The 18228-nt window shown below is 41.1% G+C and overlaps 1 protein-coding gene across 1 annotated transcript in view; it reads right to left on the reverse strand.

Annotated features, from left to right (window-relative positions):
* LOC139454533 (CD109 antigen-like) overlaps positions 1–18228 on the reverse strand; it is a 96598-nt gene that overhangs the window by 11867 nt on the left and 66503 nt on the right. Inside the window, exons 21-33 of the mRNA XM_071236305.1 lie at positions 13781–13898; positions 13061–13174; positions 11966–12064; positions 11331–11471; positions 9196–9337; positions 6423–6599; positions 5866–5947; positions 5582–5738; positions 5028–5108; positions 3971–4121; positions 3334–3560; positions 1437–1601; positions 173–235 (exon numbers count right to left, since the gene is read on the reverse strand). Coding sequence (XP_071092406.1) covers positions 173–235; positions 1437–1601; positions 3334–3560; positions 3971–4121; positions 5028–5108; positions 5582–5738; positions 5866–5947; positions 6423–6599; positions 9196–9337; positions 11331–11471; positions 11966–12064; positions 13061–13174; positions 13781–13898 — 1717 coding nt within the window. The remainder of the gene's footprint in view (positions 1–172; positions 236–1436; positions 1602–3333; positions 3561–3970; positions 4122–5027; positions 5109–5581; positions 5739–5865; positions 5948–6422; positions 6600–9195; positions 9338–11330; positions 11472–11965; positions 12065–13060; positions 13175–13780; positions 13899–18228) is intronic.

Raw genomic sequence — 18228 nt, forward strand, 5'->3', positions numbered from 1 at the left:
CCAATGAGTCAGAGTGCCTGCACCCTCTATAAAAGATGCGTACCGAGGAATAAATTCTATGTCTGACATTAGTTACATAGTATCAGCAGGCATGCACAGGTCACTCCCATTGCAAGTTGGCATTTTTTCATCAATATCATATCTGCATTATGCAATACTGAGTAAGCGTTACCTTGACAACAGCCAAGCCCGATCCAGTGGCGGTCAGTTCAAGGGATGTGGTGTCTTCTGGACACTGTCAATATATAATTCATTACCAAATAAAAACATTGCAAGTGATTCCATAACATTTGATTGGCTAACCAAGCAATTAATTTTGTGTTAAGGCTTACATAAACTGAAAAATAATTAGGCGATACCACAAGCAGCCCACTGTCTGATGAAACTAGAGTGGACGTGGCTTGTGGTGCATTATTGCGCTAAATGATGTCACTCAATTCAAACTGCTGTCTACAGTTTTTGTGAATTACTAATGAAATGAATTGTGAATTTATTATTGGTGACTTTTTTATATTTAGGAATCGATCTAATATATTTTTGCAACTTCAGTACTTTTTTGCGTTTTTGTCAGTATAAACGTAAAAACTGTAGTATAATCTTTATGTGAATCTACCCTGCAGGTCTACAAAGTGTGCACATCAGCTTTTGCAATTATACCGACATAAAGGTAAAACAGTATTCAAGTTTCTTCTTGAACATGTTATTTGCACTGCACTGCACTGCACTAACATGGAATTACAAACACATATCGTCACTATATGGCTGAAATAATGCCGATGCGACGTTAAAGTTTTACTCATTCACTCATTGACATAACAGTGAGTGAGTGAGTGAGTTGGGTTTAACACCGCTTTTAAAAGTATTCAAGTCATATCGCGGCGTGTCAGCTTAATGTGGGAGGAAAGCCCGAAGTGATGCAAGTCTCAGACGTTTACCACTTCGGTGAAACCCACGAGCACGGGTATGGTGCTGACAAACCTAGAAACAAAATTGGGGCAAACCGGGATTCGAACACACAATCATAGGTTTCTAGCGTTACCAAGGGACGCAACTCTGCACTGGGAATTGCGGCGCCTTAGACAACTGGGCCACCTGTGCCCCCATACACACAACAGCTTCCCTATTGTTTGTTATAGAGTTTCCAGGCTTCATGCCCCTTCATCAGAATAACTTCATCACATATTCATAAATAAGCAACTAAAGTAGAAAAACAACACTGATTTTGTCAGCAGTTTCATTCTGAAGCATAACATGCCATAACACAGGAGTCATCTTCAGAAAATGTCCTGTAAACACAAGTAGAATAGCTTACATTCAGGGCCATTAATGTTTAAATGCATTAAGGAAAAAAAATAATATCGTGACCTATGTATTGTGATACGTATCATATTGTGATGTTGTTGTATTGTTTCACGGATAATGATAGTGACACTGACCACATAGGACTGCAGCCACAACAGTTTATTCTTCTTGACCAGGAGAGTTTCGGTCTGGATGCCCGACGGAGTGTTGGCCTTGACCGTCAGTGTGATGTCAGTCTGAGGGGACGTGTACACCAGGGCTGCATACTCTGCCAGGGCTTGCAGTCCGAGCACTGTGTCCTTTAAGATAAGATAATTTCCTCATCTGAGCTGCATCATAGCACTGTATAACACTGACTGGTGATGCAATCAAGAAAAATGATGACACTGACTTCACTGTTTTCAAACATCACAGTTGAGCAGCTCCATGGACACAATAATCGTATTTATAATTTAGCAACAATAGAAATAATAAAGACTCAATAATAATTATGTAGATCACTTGCAATCATATATATATTTCATGCACCAGTAATGAGCTGTATCAATCTCATATTTTGCCTGACACCCGTGAAGATCCAGGTCAGAATAGGTCTTCAGCAACTGCGTTTGTCGTAAGAAGTGACTAACGGGATCGGGTGGCCAGGCTCACTGACTTAATTGATGCATGTTATTGTTATGTGGATTGATTCTCCTGATGTCAATCACCGGATTGTCCGGTCCAGACTTGATTATTTAGAGATATTGCTGGAATATTGCTGAGTGCAGCCTTAAACAACAAACAATAGTGTCCGACCCAACAGTTCCCCCTGACCTGCAGCAATCCTTCCCCAAAATCAAAATGTCCCACCTGAGTGGATCTGTATCAAACTCGCAAAAGTCATCTTTCTCAAATGGAACAGAGCCTTCCTGTTCAGATAGACTTTCATCAACCATAATTGGCACACAAATAGATCTCTACCAATCATACTGGGCATACAAATAGATCTCTACCAATCATACTGGGCATACTAATAGATCTCTACCAATCATACTGGGCATGCAAATAGATCTCTACCAAACATACTGGGCACAATAATAGATCTCTACCAATCATACTGGGCATACACATAGATCTCTACCGATCATCGAGGCATACAAATAGATCTCTACCAATCCTTCTGGGAATACTAATAGATCTCTACCAATCATACTGGGCATACACATAGATCTCTACCGATCATCGAGGCATACAAATAGATCTCTACCAATCATACTGGGCATACACATAGATCTCTACCGATCATCGAGGCATACTAATAGATCTCTACCTATCATACTGGGCATGCAAATAGATCTCTACCAATCATTCTGGGCATACAAATAGATCTCTACCAATCATACTGGGCATACACATAGATCTCTACCAATCATACTGGGCATACACATAGATCTCTACCAATCATACTGGGCATGCAAATAGATCTCTACCAATCATACTGGGCATACAAATAGATCTCTACCAATCATTCTGGGCATACAAATAGATCTCTACCAATCATTCTGGGAATACTAATAGATCTCTACCAATCATACTGGGCATGCAAATAGATCTCTACCAATCATACTGGGCATACAAATAGATCTCTACCAATCATACTGGGCATGCAAATGGATCTCTACCTATCATACTGGGCATACAAATAGATCTCTACCAATCATACGGGGCATACACATAGATCTCTACCAATCATACTGGGCATACACATAGATCTCTACCATCATACTGGGCATACACATAGATCTCTACCAATCATACTGGGCATACAAATAGCCCTGCATGATTCATATTTGGCACACAGATGGACCTGCATCAGTTATAACTGGCACACAGATATACCTGTGTCAATGATATTTAGCATATAAACAGTCCTGCATTAATTATACTTGACACACAGATATACCTGTGTAAATAGATATAGACCTGCATCAGTTACAACTCGCACACAAACAGCCATGTTACGATCATACTGGGCACACCATCTGTTCGCACCTGAGTCGAGCGGAATCCTCCTTGTCCATTCTGCTGAGTCAGGAGCCACTTCATGATGGGTCTGCCCAGGGCAATATCCTGTCCGTGAGCATAGGCCAGAAGAACATATGACCAGGTCTCGATGTCACTGGCACTGGCGTCTGGGGGGCGGTACATCATGTGATGGGCTACCTTTTCATCACCAGAATTCACAGGCTCAACCGTCTTCTCCCATGGCTTTGTACGACCTGAAATTGTGAAGCACCAAGAGCGAGTGAATCAATGAGGCTCAATGCTGTTTTCATGTTCAAGTTGGCAGTCAATCATATATCCAGGCTGAATAACCACAAACTCAACACATGCTTCACTCATGTTATTATTCGTAGAAATATGGGACCATGAGATACGGACCTCATGGGTGTAAAATCACATTGACTTTTCATTATATTTTAAAACTAAAGCATCTTCAGAACACAAAAATACAATTTAGGCGCTTCTATTACAGAGATACCTGACATCACACATGCCATCACACATAGCACACTGAAGTAAGTGGACGTCAAACATCTTCATGGCATCACAGCACAGCACCCATAAGGTGGGTCACAACTACTGAGGATGACTACCAGAGTTAAATATTTGAGAAGAAACACGGTACCTTCCAGTTTCTGCAGCACTCCATCTGCAAGACTACTGCCAGCAAGCTTCAGAGCATACGCTACAATGGCCATCTCGTACGTGGTGGTCAGCTCGTTCTTGTTGACCAGGCCTTCCAGGTAGCTGACAGCCTTGGTCAGGGAAGATTTGTCCTAGAACAACAGGTACGCATGATGAATTAGAATGGTTTGACACAACTTCCAGCAATATCACTGCAGGGGACTATATTGGGTTTCACCCATTGTACCCATGTAGGGAATTGAACCCAGGCCTACAGTGTGACAGGCAAACACATTAACACTAAGCCACCCAACCACCAAAAGAGACCTGTGAAGATCTGGGGTAGAGTAGGTCTCCAGCAACCCACGCTTGCCGTAAAAGGCAACTATTTTTGTCGTAAGAGGCGACTAACGGGATCGGGTGTTCAAGCTCGCTGACTTGGTTGAGGCATGTCATCGATCCCAATCGCGTGGATTGATGCTTATGATGATCACTGGATTGTCTCGTCCAGACTCGATTATTTACAGACCGATGTCATATAGCTGGAATATTGCTGAGAGCGGTGTTAAGCAACAAACAAACAACAGCCCCAGAATACGAACACAGGAATACGACATCATAGATATGTACAGACATAATATGGACAACAAGATGTGTACTTATTAACCATGAGCCATTCAAACTGCCCCTGAATAATGGGCCAAACAATAAAAGATGCCTGTCCTATAACACTCAGATCAGATGACAATACTGTGACCAATTCCAGAAATAGAGTTAAAAAAAAATGAGTTCCTGCTTATGCCTCAGTCTCAACTGTTTATGTATCGTTGTTGTGTAACGCCATACTCAGCAATTTTCCAGCTATATGACATCGGCAGGCAAATAACTGAGTCCACTGATTGATTCTGTGCGCAAGTCTCATGCTGCCAGGGTACAATGAGTCACCATCAAGTACATCCCTGAACCTGACTATCCAATCCAGTTGGTCACCTGTGACAACAAGCCGAGGATGGCGGGGATCTAATCCCTATGGGGTCATCTCAACTAACACCACCTACCGTTTCTGCCAGGAAACTCTCACTCTCCTTCAGCGCTATGTAGATGAAGGCTGTGAGAGACTTGCCGGCTGATGACCCGCCCTACAACAAAACACACTGTCATCAAATACCATTCTGTTAACGTTACATTTCATTCATCAAGATCAGAATATTGTCTCAAAATGGAGGAACTAGGTGATAGGAGGAAACCAATAAGAGAGGGGAGGGGAGGAGGTTTGGGGGCGGAGAAGGGGGAAAGAGAGGGTTGTGAATAAAACTGACAATTATTAGAGGATGGTTAAAGTAATAACTACACTTAAATTGGCAAAATATTTCGCTGTGTTTTCTCAAATTGTTATTTCATTTTTAAAATTTGAAATTTGATATATATTACTACATAGAATCAAACAAATACAACCATGTGTTAGTTTATTCAGTAATCTGCAGGGGAATTAAAACTGAGAGATGAGTTAGAGAAACATGCAATTTAACAGTGATGGCCATACTATGAGTTGAGTCCATTCCATCAACAGCATATCTTCCAATAACATTTGATTTGACCCTGCCTCACTCACCAGCATCTCTGTGTGGATGACTTTGCCCACAACTCTGAACGTTCCATCATTGTTCTGGCCTTTTTTGATCCAAGCAAATGCTTTACTCATCACTTTCCCATCTACTGTGATTTGACCACGTGCCTGGGAGAAGCACTTCATCACAAATGCTGTCAGCCTGGAAAACAAAGCATCAGATATCCTTCTACAGGTCTGCTGAATATCACTATAAAGGTCTGCATATAACAATAAACAAACAAATAGCATTAACCCGTTATTGACTGCTACAGCTGTCTAGTTCTTACCAGATACTGCCGCTGGGGTCACTTTGTCCAAAGGCGCTGAAGGAACCATCATCTCTCATGTAGGTGAGCTCACGCTGGTAACCTGGTACAAGATTGAACAACGTAAAGACAGGTAGTGTGAGACAAGGCTGTCAGTGAAATGTGTTTAAATCCTGATTTGCAAAGTATTTCAGTTGTGTCAGATAATGTGGGAGGAGAGTCTGACAATGTCAACAACAGGGCTTTTGTAGTAACAAACCAAGGATCCTAATCGTGAATACTGACACTGGTATCTACCAACAGGCAGCTCTTCCCAGTATAGGGTTGTTCTTAGATCCACTGGGCATCCAGGCACTGCTAATGACTCATGTTGTTCTCAATACTGGAGAGTGGTGGGGTAGCTAAAAGCGGCGTAAAATCATACTCGCTCACTCACTCAATACTGGATGATAGACATCTACACTGTCACCTACAAAGATCTTTTTGTAGGTCTGATATTATTAACGGAAATTTCTGCAGCAGTGTACGTGACAAAGACTTGGTATTCATGCACCAGATAAATAAGACTAATCACTTACCATACTTCATGTTCTTGACAGCCTTATCCTCAATCTCATTGGTCATTCTGTTGACAGCATTCAGGTACTTGAAGACCACAATATTGGGCACCAAGGTGATCATGTTTTGTTCTCCACATCCTGTTGGCATCCTGATCAGCTTCTCCAGCCCTTCCACTGTTGGCCCCATCACATCACCTGTCAAACATTTATATAACCTGTCAAACATTTAGTCACCTGTCAAACATTCACATCACCTGTCAAACATTTAGTCACCTGTCAAACATTTACATCACATTTCAAATAATTACATCATTTGTCAAACATTTACATCACCTGTCAAACATTTACATTCCTGTCAAACATTTACATCACCTGTCAAACATTTACATCACATTTCAAATAATTACATCATTTGTCAAACATTTACATCACCTGTCAAACATTCACATCACCTGTCAAACATTTACATCCCTTTCAAACATTCACATCACTTGTCAAACATTCACATCACCTGTCAAACATTTACATCCCTATCAGGCATTTACGTATGCACATATCAAAGTCTGGGTCGAGTCTGGTTGTCCACCATCTCCACAGATTATATTTCACAATGCAACGTTATCGTGAGTACACAACACCGGAAGCAGCATGTCAACAAATCAGGACAGAATAGGGCTGGGACAAGTCCAAATTTACTACCCGGGTACCCACCACACTATAACCCGACCATACCTGGGTACCCGCTACAGGTCTCAAGAGTTTGGTACAAAATGTCCGAATGGAAATAGTTTGAGCGTAGCCCTGGTAAAATGTATTTAAATATATGTACAAAACGATCTGGTCATGCACACCCTGAAGTTGACTGAAGTGTTATTCTTATTCAAACCTACAAAGGTCAGAAGCAATGGAGCTTAGTCTGAAAGAAATGTGAACATCAGTGATTTGTAGTGTAACCAGAGAGTTATAGATATTTTTTATCATTAAACAATATAACACTGCACTAACCACGGTCCGGGTAGTCTTGTGGTTACCTGGGTCCAACTGAGTACCAACCCGACCCGAGTATCCAAGTGACCCGTCCCAGCCCGAGTACAGAAGTACACAAGTTAGTCCGGTTATTCATTACACTATCTGGCTATAAAAAGTGTTCATTGTGTATCTGGACTTAGGTTTGTAATCAATTATATTACTTTTTTCCAAGATCTAATTCACATTTGTTTACATTAATTTCGGCAAAATCGTTTATGAACCTATCAGCAAATCACTTCAATTCACCATGAACTCGCCTTGAAACGAACATTAGTCGTTAGAGATACAACGTCTTTGGTTTTCCTATCACTGTATTGTCTTTCAGTAATGATATTGGCCATGACATTAAGTATTTTTAAACTAAATCACACACAGATATATGTATTAACAGCTGATTGCTATTTCCAGCTTATTTAACGTGACAAATACACATGTAATCATAATCTCTGCTTATGAAACATTGTCAAGCATACAGTAAATTTTGTAATTTTGAATTTGTAAATCATCACAACTACTGATGTTTTATTGTAAATTTCATGTTTTCGTTGACCAAATTTTCAAACGGCAAAACAAGCACACAAACTCCTATTGTTGCCATGACAATAACATGAGATGCGCAGTAAAGCAGTGTGCATGAAAAGGGAAGTAACTGCGTGCTATATTGGATCGCAATGTTTAAGTATTGTAGTATTACACAGCTAGGGTCGTGTGTTCAAGATGCGGAATATTCAAGAAATGGAAACAAAAACGAAACGTGCGGCGGACTTAATGATGATGCGGGTGGTGCCTGAGAGCCAAGACTATTATTTTTTTTACCCTTGGATAATCGTGGATGTACCGTATATCACTGGGTATAAGACCAGTTTTTAGTACCTAGAATGAGGGGCTTAAGACACGGAGTCGAAGATCTCACGGTTTTTTTTCAGTTGTTTCACTTTCAGCTTCCACTGGCGATGTCAACCGGCGTTCGATAGCCACCCCAGCATTTGACAATAGAACTTCGCATTTCTTCCTAAATAACTGTTCCAATAACTATTTCCAAACATAAACATGATTTGTATCGGTTTTCCTTGAATAAAGTTGAATATTTTCTGCAAATAAATTTGAAATGACACTCGCCTCGATCCAGATTGTCAAGCCAGCTGACACGGTAAAACAATCAACATGTGTGAGTAGAGAGCCGGAAGTATCGGTAAGCATTTGCATATTGCCCATGTGACCTGACATGTGATAACCGGTGAAGCTGAAATCAATTCCCGCTGTTTTTACAGTTGTAATAACAACTGTTGAAGACGGTGTGTATACGTGATTGTGGAATAAACACGCTGAATGTGAAGCAAACATAAGCCTAGTTAGTTACAACATAGTAAATTGGTGATTAATTTACTCACCATTGTCTCTTATGCTATTACTTCATAAATGAATTTTATTTTACTGGCACCAATTTGGTGTCGCACTGTGTAAACACAAAATTGCGACGTGTGTTGGAGTTACGCACGCGACCAACCATCATAGAAAAAAACAACGCAAGATAAACATATAATTATTGCAAATATAAGGTTTATGGGCGCACTTGTGATATGCTTCATTCCATGTCGCTTTATACACAGAGTATAGGATTTTGGGTCGATTTTGAAGGCGTGTACAGGGGGGGTCGTCTTATACGTGGGGTCGCTTTATATACGGTATCACACAGCTGTTGTTTGTAAGTATATCTGAATATCCAAGTAATCAGCATATCACAAACATAAATCTACTGCACCTGTGACCTTGACCTCTATCCTCTTTGACCCGTCAACAACGTCTGCTGGGAATGGGAGGAGAAGTGTTTTGTTGTATTGCGTGGTATCAGCATCCAGTTCCACAGTCTCGCCTTGGACCTTTCGATGTACAATACCGGGAGGCTGCGAAGAACAGATGAGAAAGATAAATGCGATGCCATGTTTAAGAGACACCCATGTTGGGGGGGCACCATTAATTAACAGGTTTCGCACTTTGTACCAGGGAGGAGAATCAAATGACAGCCACTGATGTGAGGTGAATGCTTTACCCACCAGGTTGCACCAACACTTCTGTTCGTGGGGGATTAGGTTCCATGGTTTATTGATATAAATCATGGCCACATAGCACCTTGTAATCGACCAAACAGAGATCTACATCTACTGGTTCTACATATTGCTTTCCACCAGTGAAGATCTGGGGTAGAATAGGTCTTCAGCAACCCATGCTTGATATAAAAGACGAATATGCTTGTCGTTAGAGGTGAGTCACAGGATTGGGTGGTCAGGCTCGCTGAATTGGTTGATGCATGTCATCGTATCCCAATTGCGTGGATCAATACTCATGGTGTCGATCACTGGATTGTCTGGTCCAGACTCGATTATTTACAGACTGCCGTCATATAGCTGGAATATTGTTGAGTGCAGCGTTAAACAACAAACAAACAAACAAACAAACAAATAAGCAAACACACAAACAAACAAACTTATTGCTTTTAGAGAGTTGTATTTTAGCCACTTTTTACAGTATTCCAGGTATATGTCATAATGTGGACATCAGAAATCAAACAATAGTTATGTTGTGTGTAATTCTAAGAATACTACCTCTGTTACATCTAATCTCATTAAAATCAGATCTTAGTTCTCGCTACCGCTAAACAAAGATCTGAAGACATCCCATTAGGGGTCACGTCAGAACGACCTTTCATCCGACCAATCAGAGCGTCGCTCACCAGATTAAGAAAGTGACAGTTGGAATGTGATTTACAATCATGCAACCTCGAAAACGTTAACACAGGGTATTCCAAACGATAGTAACAGGTTTAACGACTGAATCCATACAATCTAGACTATCTATTAGCCATTCAAGAATGTTCTTTTGTTCAGGTTTCAAATTTGTAATCGAGAATTTGTCAAAATATGTTTCGAAGCGTAGTCGCAAATTTGAAATTAGTGCTGCAAAGCACAAGAAAGCTGCCTTCTGATTGGTCATTCCAATGGTTGGTGAAAGTTCCCACAAGGTCGGTGGTCTGACGTGACCCGTAATGGGATGTCCTCAGATCATTGATTAGCCGTAGCGAGAACTTAGATCTGATTTTAATGAGATTGTGTTACATCATAAGAAGACATCTGTCGAAAATTTTATAGTGTGATTGACAGCTAACAGGATTTTAGGGCTACGATGGTGGAAAAGAGATATGGTGTTCAAAGTAATTGTGATTTGTAAGATGTTAACAATTATATATTGAGAGAAATCATTGTGGGAAATCAAACTTGGACCTTCAGTGTGACAAGCTAGAACTTTAACCACCAGGCTATTCCCACCCTGAATGCCTTCAGAAGGTAGTCACATATTACCCATTAGCCACAGTGACAGTGGTCACTTACTGCATATATTCGCATCAATGTTTCGGAGAAGGACTGGCTTTTTTGTTATGTCAATCAAAAATTTGTTTGCTTGTTTGTTAGTTGTATATCACTGCACACAGGAATATTCCAGCTATATGAGGGTGGTCTGTAAACAAGCGAGTCTGGACCAGACAATCCAGTGATTGACATCATGAGCATCGATCCATGCAATTTTGATGCATTCATCAACCAATGACATCTATGAACTATGTCAGTGAGCCACACCACAGGATCCTGTTAGATGCCTCTTACTATTAAAAAGGCTAATTCCAGCCTGGATTGGGGAGGCCGAGTAGCCTTGTGGTTAAAGTGTTCACTCGTCACACCAAAGACCCGGGTTCGATCCCGACATGGGTACAACATGAAGCCCATTTCTGGTGTCCCCCGCCGTGATATTGCTGGAATATTGCTTAACATGGCGTAAAACCAAACTCACTCACACTGATCTGTATGGGACCTGGTGTACACAAAAGTAAGCTGGTGATAATACCTTGACCTCCACGACCTTCACAATGCTGTCCCCTTTCTCTCCAGTTGAAGCATCGGGCTGTGCCACCAGACTTATTTTGATTGGACCAAGTTTCTTGGCAGAAATCCAGAAGACAACGCCCTTTGGGACATTCTTTTCCACCTGGAAGCATAGGAATTCCCAGCTTAAGATCAGAGGAAAACTAATTCCATGACAAAAAGAGAATGTCATACCTTGTGTTTTTTTATATCAACTATATCAACACAAGTTAAAAGTTGAAAAATCTGAAGAGGCTTGACGAGTGCTTATATATTAGATATTAAAATACACATGGGTAGGATTCTATTTATCATCCAAAGTCATTCTTCCAACTTTTTCAATTTGTGTGAAAAACAGGGCTCACCTGCCTCAGTGACAGAAAGATCAGTCATGTAATTTGATTGTGATGTCATTGTAACCGATGACGTTAAAATGTTCTGCAAAGTATTGTGATACAATTTCATTGTAGCGATAGTTTGTAGGATCTCACCCAAGTGATGCCTCTTGTAAAAACCTGTTGGGGATGGTATATTATTTTTTGTAAAAATCTGGCAGGGTAAGAACAAGTACAATCATGTAATGTCCTTTGGCATACAGAAAAGACCCGGCCATGTTACCTGAACTTCTGTCACAACTTCCTTAGATACTGCAGATTCTACTCCTCCAACGGACTCAACCACTCCAAATTCATCTGATTTCTTCAGGGTAACTTTAACCTGAATAAGATGAGATTGTCATTTAACTTAGTACATACATGATCAAGAGAAAAGCTACAAATGTATGGACTTAAGTGTTTCGTTGTGACGTTCCTGATCAAAAGTCTGTACATCATCTGATCAAGAGTGTCTACATCCCCTGATCAAGAGTGTCTACATCATCTGATCAAGAGTGTCTACATCATCTGATCAAGACTGTCTATATCATCTGATCAAGAGAGTCTACATCCCCTGATCAAGAGTGTCTACATCATCTGATCAAGAGTGTCTACATCCCTTGATCAAGAGAGTCTACATCCCCCGATCAAGAGTGTCTACATCCCCTGATCAATAGCGTCTACATCCTCTGATCAAGAGTGTCTACATCATCTGATCAAGAATGTCTACATCATCTCATCAAGAGTGTCTACATCCTGTCAACATAAGATGTTAAGAATGTTCAAGTACTCATACCACAGAAATAATATGAAGGTTGATTGATAAATTTTTCTTGTATGAATGTTAAATGATGTCATAATAAATGAGTCAATTGAGCAAATTGTTGACAAGTGACAAGTCAGTAAAACAAGAAGGCATCTTGGACCATTGGTAAATGGAGAAACTTGAGGAACGTGCTCGTACACCTTCAATGTCATCCATAAGTTAAATTATATGAATTTCAACAAATTGTGATTACATGGATGAAAGAATACTAACTCCCATTATAAAATCCTTATTCATTTCCAAATTGAATTATTTGTGGGAGTGTTACCAGACCCTCTGGAAGCATTTCTTTAAAGCATGATATTATACATAGTATTATTTCCTTTTGAATAACAATCCAGATCAGTTAAAATTAGGAAGTATTTGTAAATCCATTAAGGAAGAAAAATTTGGGTTGATCAATATTATCAGTTACAGTTCTGTTAAAGCACATAGGGTTACATCAATGAGGAATATTTTGACTCCCAAATGGAAGAAATACCACTGGGAGGTCTGCTAGAACAGCCTACTTACTGGAGTGCTCTGGTTCATGTAGTTGAAGATGGTCACCCTCATCTGGAAGTTCTCACCTTTCTTCATTGCATATGGCAGAGCCACAGACACAAAGAATGGCTGGAATGTTTTTATCTGAAATATAGATTTATCACAAAGATTAGTCCAACTGAGAATGCCCGATTGCCAGTTTAATCTACCACATACTGGCAATAGGGGGAATATGTTTCAGAATATCTAATGTTGTACATTAACTATAACACTGAAACATATCCAGACAATCCAGTGATTGACACCATGAGCATAATCTATGCAATATGATTCAATGACATATATCATCCAAGTCAGCAAGCTTGATCTTCTGATCCCAAAAGTCGCCTCTTGTTTAAAAGCATTGGCAGCTGAAGACCAATTCTAACCCAGATATTCTTCTGGGAAACTAGCTGTTCATGCACCATACATGTCAGATTACTGATATTTCTTAAGGTTTTTGTCTGTTCTCTGAGTAGTTTGGCTATCAGTGCAAGTGATGTTACATTAGTCATGCAGTCCAGCACATCGGACAGAGCATCTATGCTTACAATGGAGCTTTGTGAGGTGGTACTGAGCATCTATGCTTACAATGGAGCTTTGTGAGGTGATACTGAGCATCTATGCTTACCTTGGAGCTTTGTGAGGTGATACTGAGCATCTATGCTTACCTTGGAGCTTTGTGAGGTGATACTGAGCATCTATGCTTACCTTGGAGCTTTGTGAGGTGATACTGAGCCCCTTCTCAGGACTGATAGCAAAAGCTGTTGCCACCCATGTCGTGATTGTGTCAGGCACTGTCTCAGTGATAGTTACTGTACCAGGATCACTGAAAAAGATGTCATACATAACCACGTTTTTGTTTATCTCATTGAAAAACAATCATATGCAAAGAAACCTCATTTGTCCCAGCTACAGTACGACTTTATGAACAATGACTATTTGAAAGGCTTCATTTCTCTGGAAATCTGGTTTCTGGAAGTGGACTGTGACTTCACTAATAAATTAAAATTGCACACCATAATGCTCCACTTACTGGACAGTGTCAATACATGATGATGTTCGTTTAGTGTGTCATCACATGCAGCCAACACCATAGGGGCTGGTAGCATTAGATGACAGTGGATTAAGATGAATTTGGAATGATAGAATGGTATATCGAAGAGTGCGTTTTGTTATATAGTTTGTTTCAATTATGTAGAGAGGTAACCATGGTCAGTGTACTATGTGATTCACATATGTGTGGAAATTTGTTTATCTGGACAATTCTTTGAGAAATTCAAGTGTTTGGATAAGGAGGGTTTAGACAATTCCTTGAGAAATTCAAGTGTTTGGATAAGGAGGGTTCCATTGTATTCCGTGTACATGGCATTTCGAGTCAGATATATTTCCAAAAACTGTCATAAATTATTATAAAAAAATCAGTAGTGTAATGAAAATTGTTTATTAACATATTTATCCTATCTCACACTATAGATTTCTTCCTCCTTCTTTTGATCCTTGTGTAGAAACGCCTTAAAACACAGTTTCCAGCTTCTAAATACATTTCGCCCGGACACCCATCGTATCACCATAGTCACCACCCAAACAAGTGGGTCATGTACTACAATCCTGCGCATTGTGACATAAGCGGTTTGACCACCTGACACCGTATACCACATCATTCTTCTTAGAGCTGGCACACTAGTGTTAGGTGAGGTGAAATGGGGTTTAACGTCGCGTCCAAGATTATTGCACTTGTATAGCGATGTGTGTGTACGTGTGTGTGTTTGTGTGGCTGCTTGTACTAGTCCGGACTGATGCCGATTTAGAGTGCTAGCTCACTGAGTTACCGCAGTTTAACATGAATACCCCACTCAGACACAGTATACTGACTTCGAGCCGACCAGTCCTTGTTTTAGCCCCTTAATGACGAGCGCCAGACAGGGTAACAACAAGTACCATCTTTTAACGTCTTTTGGTATGACGCGGCCGGGGATCGAACCCCGGACCTTCCGATCTCAGGGCGGATGCTCTACCACTAGACCACGGAGGCGGTCCACTATAGTGTTACTGTGATGGGGGGATGGATAGGTGGGCATATAATTTGATATAAGACAAGCATAGAAACATACAATTTAATGTAAACTTTCAAATTTTTATACTTATTCTATCTCATACATCCTTCCATGGTTGCGTTGAGGGTGCAGTTACTGTGCAGCACCATCGTGGAGGTGACAGCTCTCGTCTCAGGAGGATTAAACGTCATAGGGGGAGGCAAGGCGGCAAAAGTGTAGGCACTTATGATCGTCGATCATAACCAGAAGGAGACTGGCAGGCTTCTAAGTTGGTTGCCTTGGATAATGGAATGAAGAGCCTCTTTCTTGATCGATGGACTGTTGACGAAGCTTTCAGGTGGATATGGAGCGCTCAGACCGGGCACAATGACTTCACGATCTTCAAGATTTAAAATGGATGCCAGGGACGGGATAATGAACAGCTTTTCTGGTGGACCTGGAAGCTGATTCTCGTGATGAAATCTGAGCGGAAACCACGATGAACCTTACCATGACTCTGCCTCTCGAAACAAACTCTATTGATGTCCAGTGCATGAATCTCACTGACCCTAGAAGCTGATGCTAGAGTGGGCAATACCTAGACAAATAGTCAGCAAGCTTGTAAGAGGGCCTGGAGTTCAGTCCAGCACAGATCTTTGTGCCAGTCTTGCTAGCGATGACCCAATTAATAGCTGTAGCCAAAGTAAAACCCTTGAGCTTCCTAATAGACCTGAGATGCAGGGGATATTCAGGAACCTGTTGTGGCAAAGCAGTGCTTGGCAAGGTGATGTCTCAGCCATGACAATATCTCTCAAAAGCTTTCATTTATAATTGTATAGTACCTTAGTGGAGGTGGGATGAGCTTTGGTGATGGTCTTAGATACTATTCTTGACTACCGACTTCTGGAGATGAACCAGACAAATAGATAGAGGGTTTCTGGCGACAAGTGCAGCAGATGGGAGGCTGGAGAAGGTCCCTGAGATATTGTCCGACTGGATCATGAGGTGCGATGAATGGAGAACTTCCGCTCAATGGGATACTGTCTTGAACTCTAGGTAGTTGAGGTGGAGAGACGTTTCTTCTGTGGACCAGTTCCTGTCACTGGTGATTCCGTTGCAGACATTCAACTCCGACACTGCAGATGATGGTGCAGTGACACCGGGAGATGTTTAGGGATGGGTCCTTCAATTTTTTTCCTGTAGATATGGCTTCAGAAAACACTGAAATGGATGTAGCTGGTGGCCCTTCAGAAGAACAAGTAGTTGCTGCCACTGTCAGAGGTATAAAGGTTGTCTGGCGGCCAACGGCACGAGGTGTTGTTGACCGCCCAGTGCATTGGTGGAAGGCCGCAGTCAAGGGCTCTAGAAGCAATTCAAAGTCCGAGGTCGATAGGGAAGGCTGATCTCAATGATCCCATGAAGTCAGTAAGGGTAGGGTTGAAACTGTACTAGCTGGACCTTAAGAGGAAGGCTGTCAAGGTGCAAGGGCAGGTGACGGAGAAGACGATCTGCTATGGGAGATGGTCCAGATGCTTGTCACCCGGGGATGTAGAACGAGGATGAGAAGAGGGTCGAAAGTCAATCCTTGTTGATCTTGTGGTGGCGTATTGCTGTAGCATTCTAACATCGACCTGTAGTACGGGTAAGGGCGAACAATAGGGACAATAACGCATGTGTCGATATTGATGTGAGGGAGAGGGGTATCAATCCCAGGCTTGATCTCTATAGATACTATAGTCCTCCGGGGGAATGTTGATCAGAGCATTGGGGGTCGAGTCAGAAGATTGTGATCGATCCAGATGTCTATGATTGTCAGCAGAACTGGACCGACCATCATCTCCGTTGTACAGTTGATCCGTTGAGTGATGATAATCAGTATATTCAGAGTAATCATCATCGCTGACTTCTTCTTGGAATGAAGGTTGATCTGTGAAATGTCAATCCTTAGAAAGTGGATCTCTGAAGTGTTGACCCTTGTGTCGCTTTGCGAGCTGTCAATCCCACAATTGTCGCTCAATGCGACTCTTCTCCTGTCGATCTCTAGAGTGGAAAAGTTGGTCTCCTTCAGAGGTTCAAGAACATTCTCTACTTTTCCTTTCTCCTATAGGCAATGAGGAGATCATGTGTAAAGAGTCGATACCAGCAGGGGTTCATATTACCTGTGGAACCTGGGTGGCAGTTGTAGAATATGAGATGTCTTCAGGTAGAACTGTTCTGTCAGGTGGAGGCAAAAATAAGTGACTTTCAGATGAAGGTAGATGAATGCCAGAAGGGTTAGAAACCTTAGTCAATGATGTAGACGGGTACGTGTTGTCTACAGCCAATACAATGCTTTGTCCTCTGTAGGTAAAAGAGACTTTCCTGGAGATAGTAGTGCACTTTTACTTGATATGGTTTTGGTGGTAACTTTCCATGAGAAAACTATTAGAGACCACATCGTCTTCAACTGACAGATGTGTAGGTAGATTCGGCATTTTTGACAGTTGACTTGACAGGGAAAGGAAGAGTTGCTTAAGCAGTGACAAGATTAGACTTCGTGGTAGTAGGCAGCCAATGTTCAGCATCCTGTGATTTAGACCTTTGATTGATGGAACATTTCTAGCATTTACTCAAATATATCAGTAAAAGCTAATTCTGATGGGGTGAGCACAACAGCAACAGCAGTGACCAGGTTTACAAACCCCGCGACTTTCAGCAAGTTCATGTAGATCGCAAGGTGAAAAGACTTGGCGACATGCCTTGCAAGCCAGGTGCTTAATCTGATCTGTTCTGTTCTCATGGTGTAAAAGTTGAAGTAATTAAGAGGAAACTCCAACAAAAATCTCTTCTCTATAACTCAAACATGTCTCCACATTGTGGCATAGGGTGTCAGGTGATCAAACCACTTAGGTGATGGTGTATGGCATAATAGTGAGTGACCTATGACTATAGTAATGTAAGGGGTGTTTGGGGGAAATGTTTTAGAAGCTGGAAAATATGTTTCAGGATGTTTCCACAAAAGGATTGAAAGAAGAAGGAAGAAATGTATAGTGTGTGATAGGATAAGTTTAAAAATTAGTGTAATAACAGGATTACCTTGAATAATTCAGTACAGAATTGTTTATATGATATTTCTGTTTTTGC

This window comes from Haliotis cracherodii, unplaced genomic scaffold (genome assembly GCF_022045235.1).
Source record: "Haliotis cracherodii isolate W230 unplaced genomic scaffold, xgHalCrac1.p SCAF_10, whole genome shotgun sequence".
NCBI lineage: Eukaryota > Metazoa > Mollusca > Gastropoda > Lepetellida > Haliotidae > Haliotis > Haliotis cracherodii.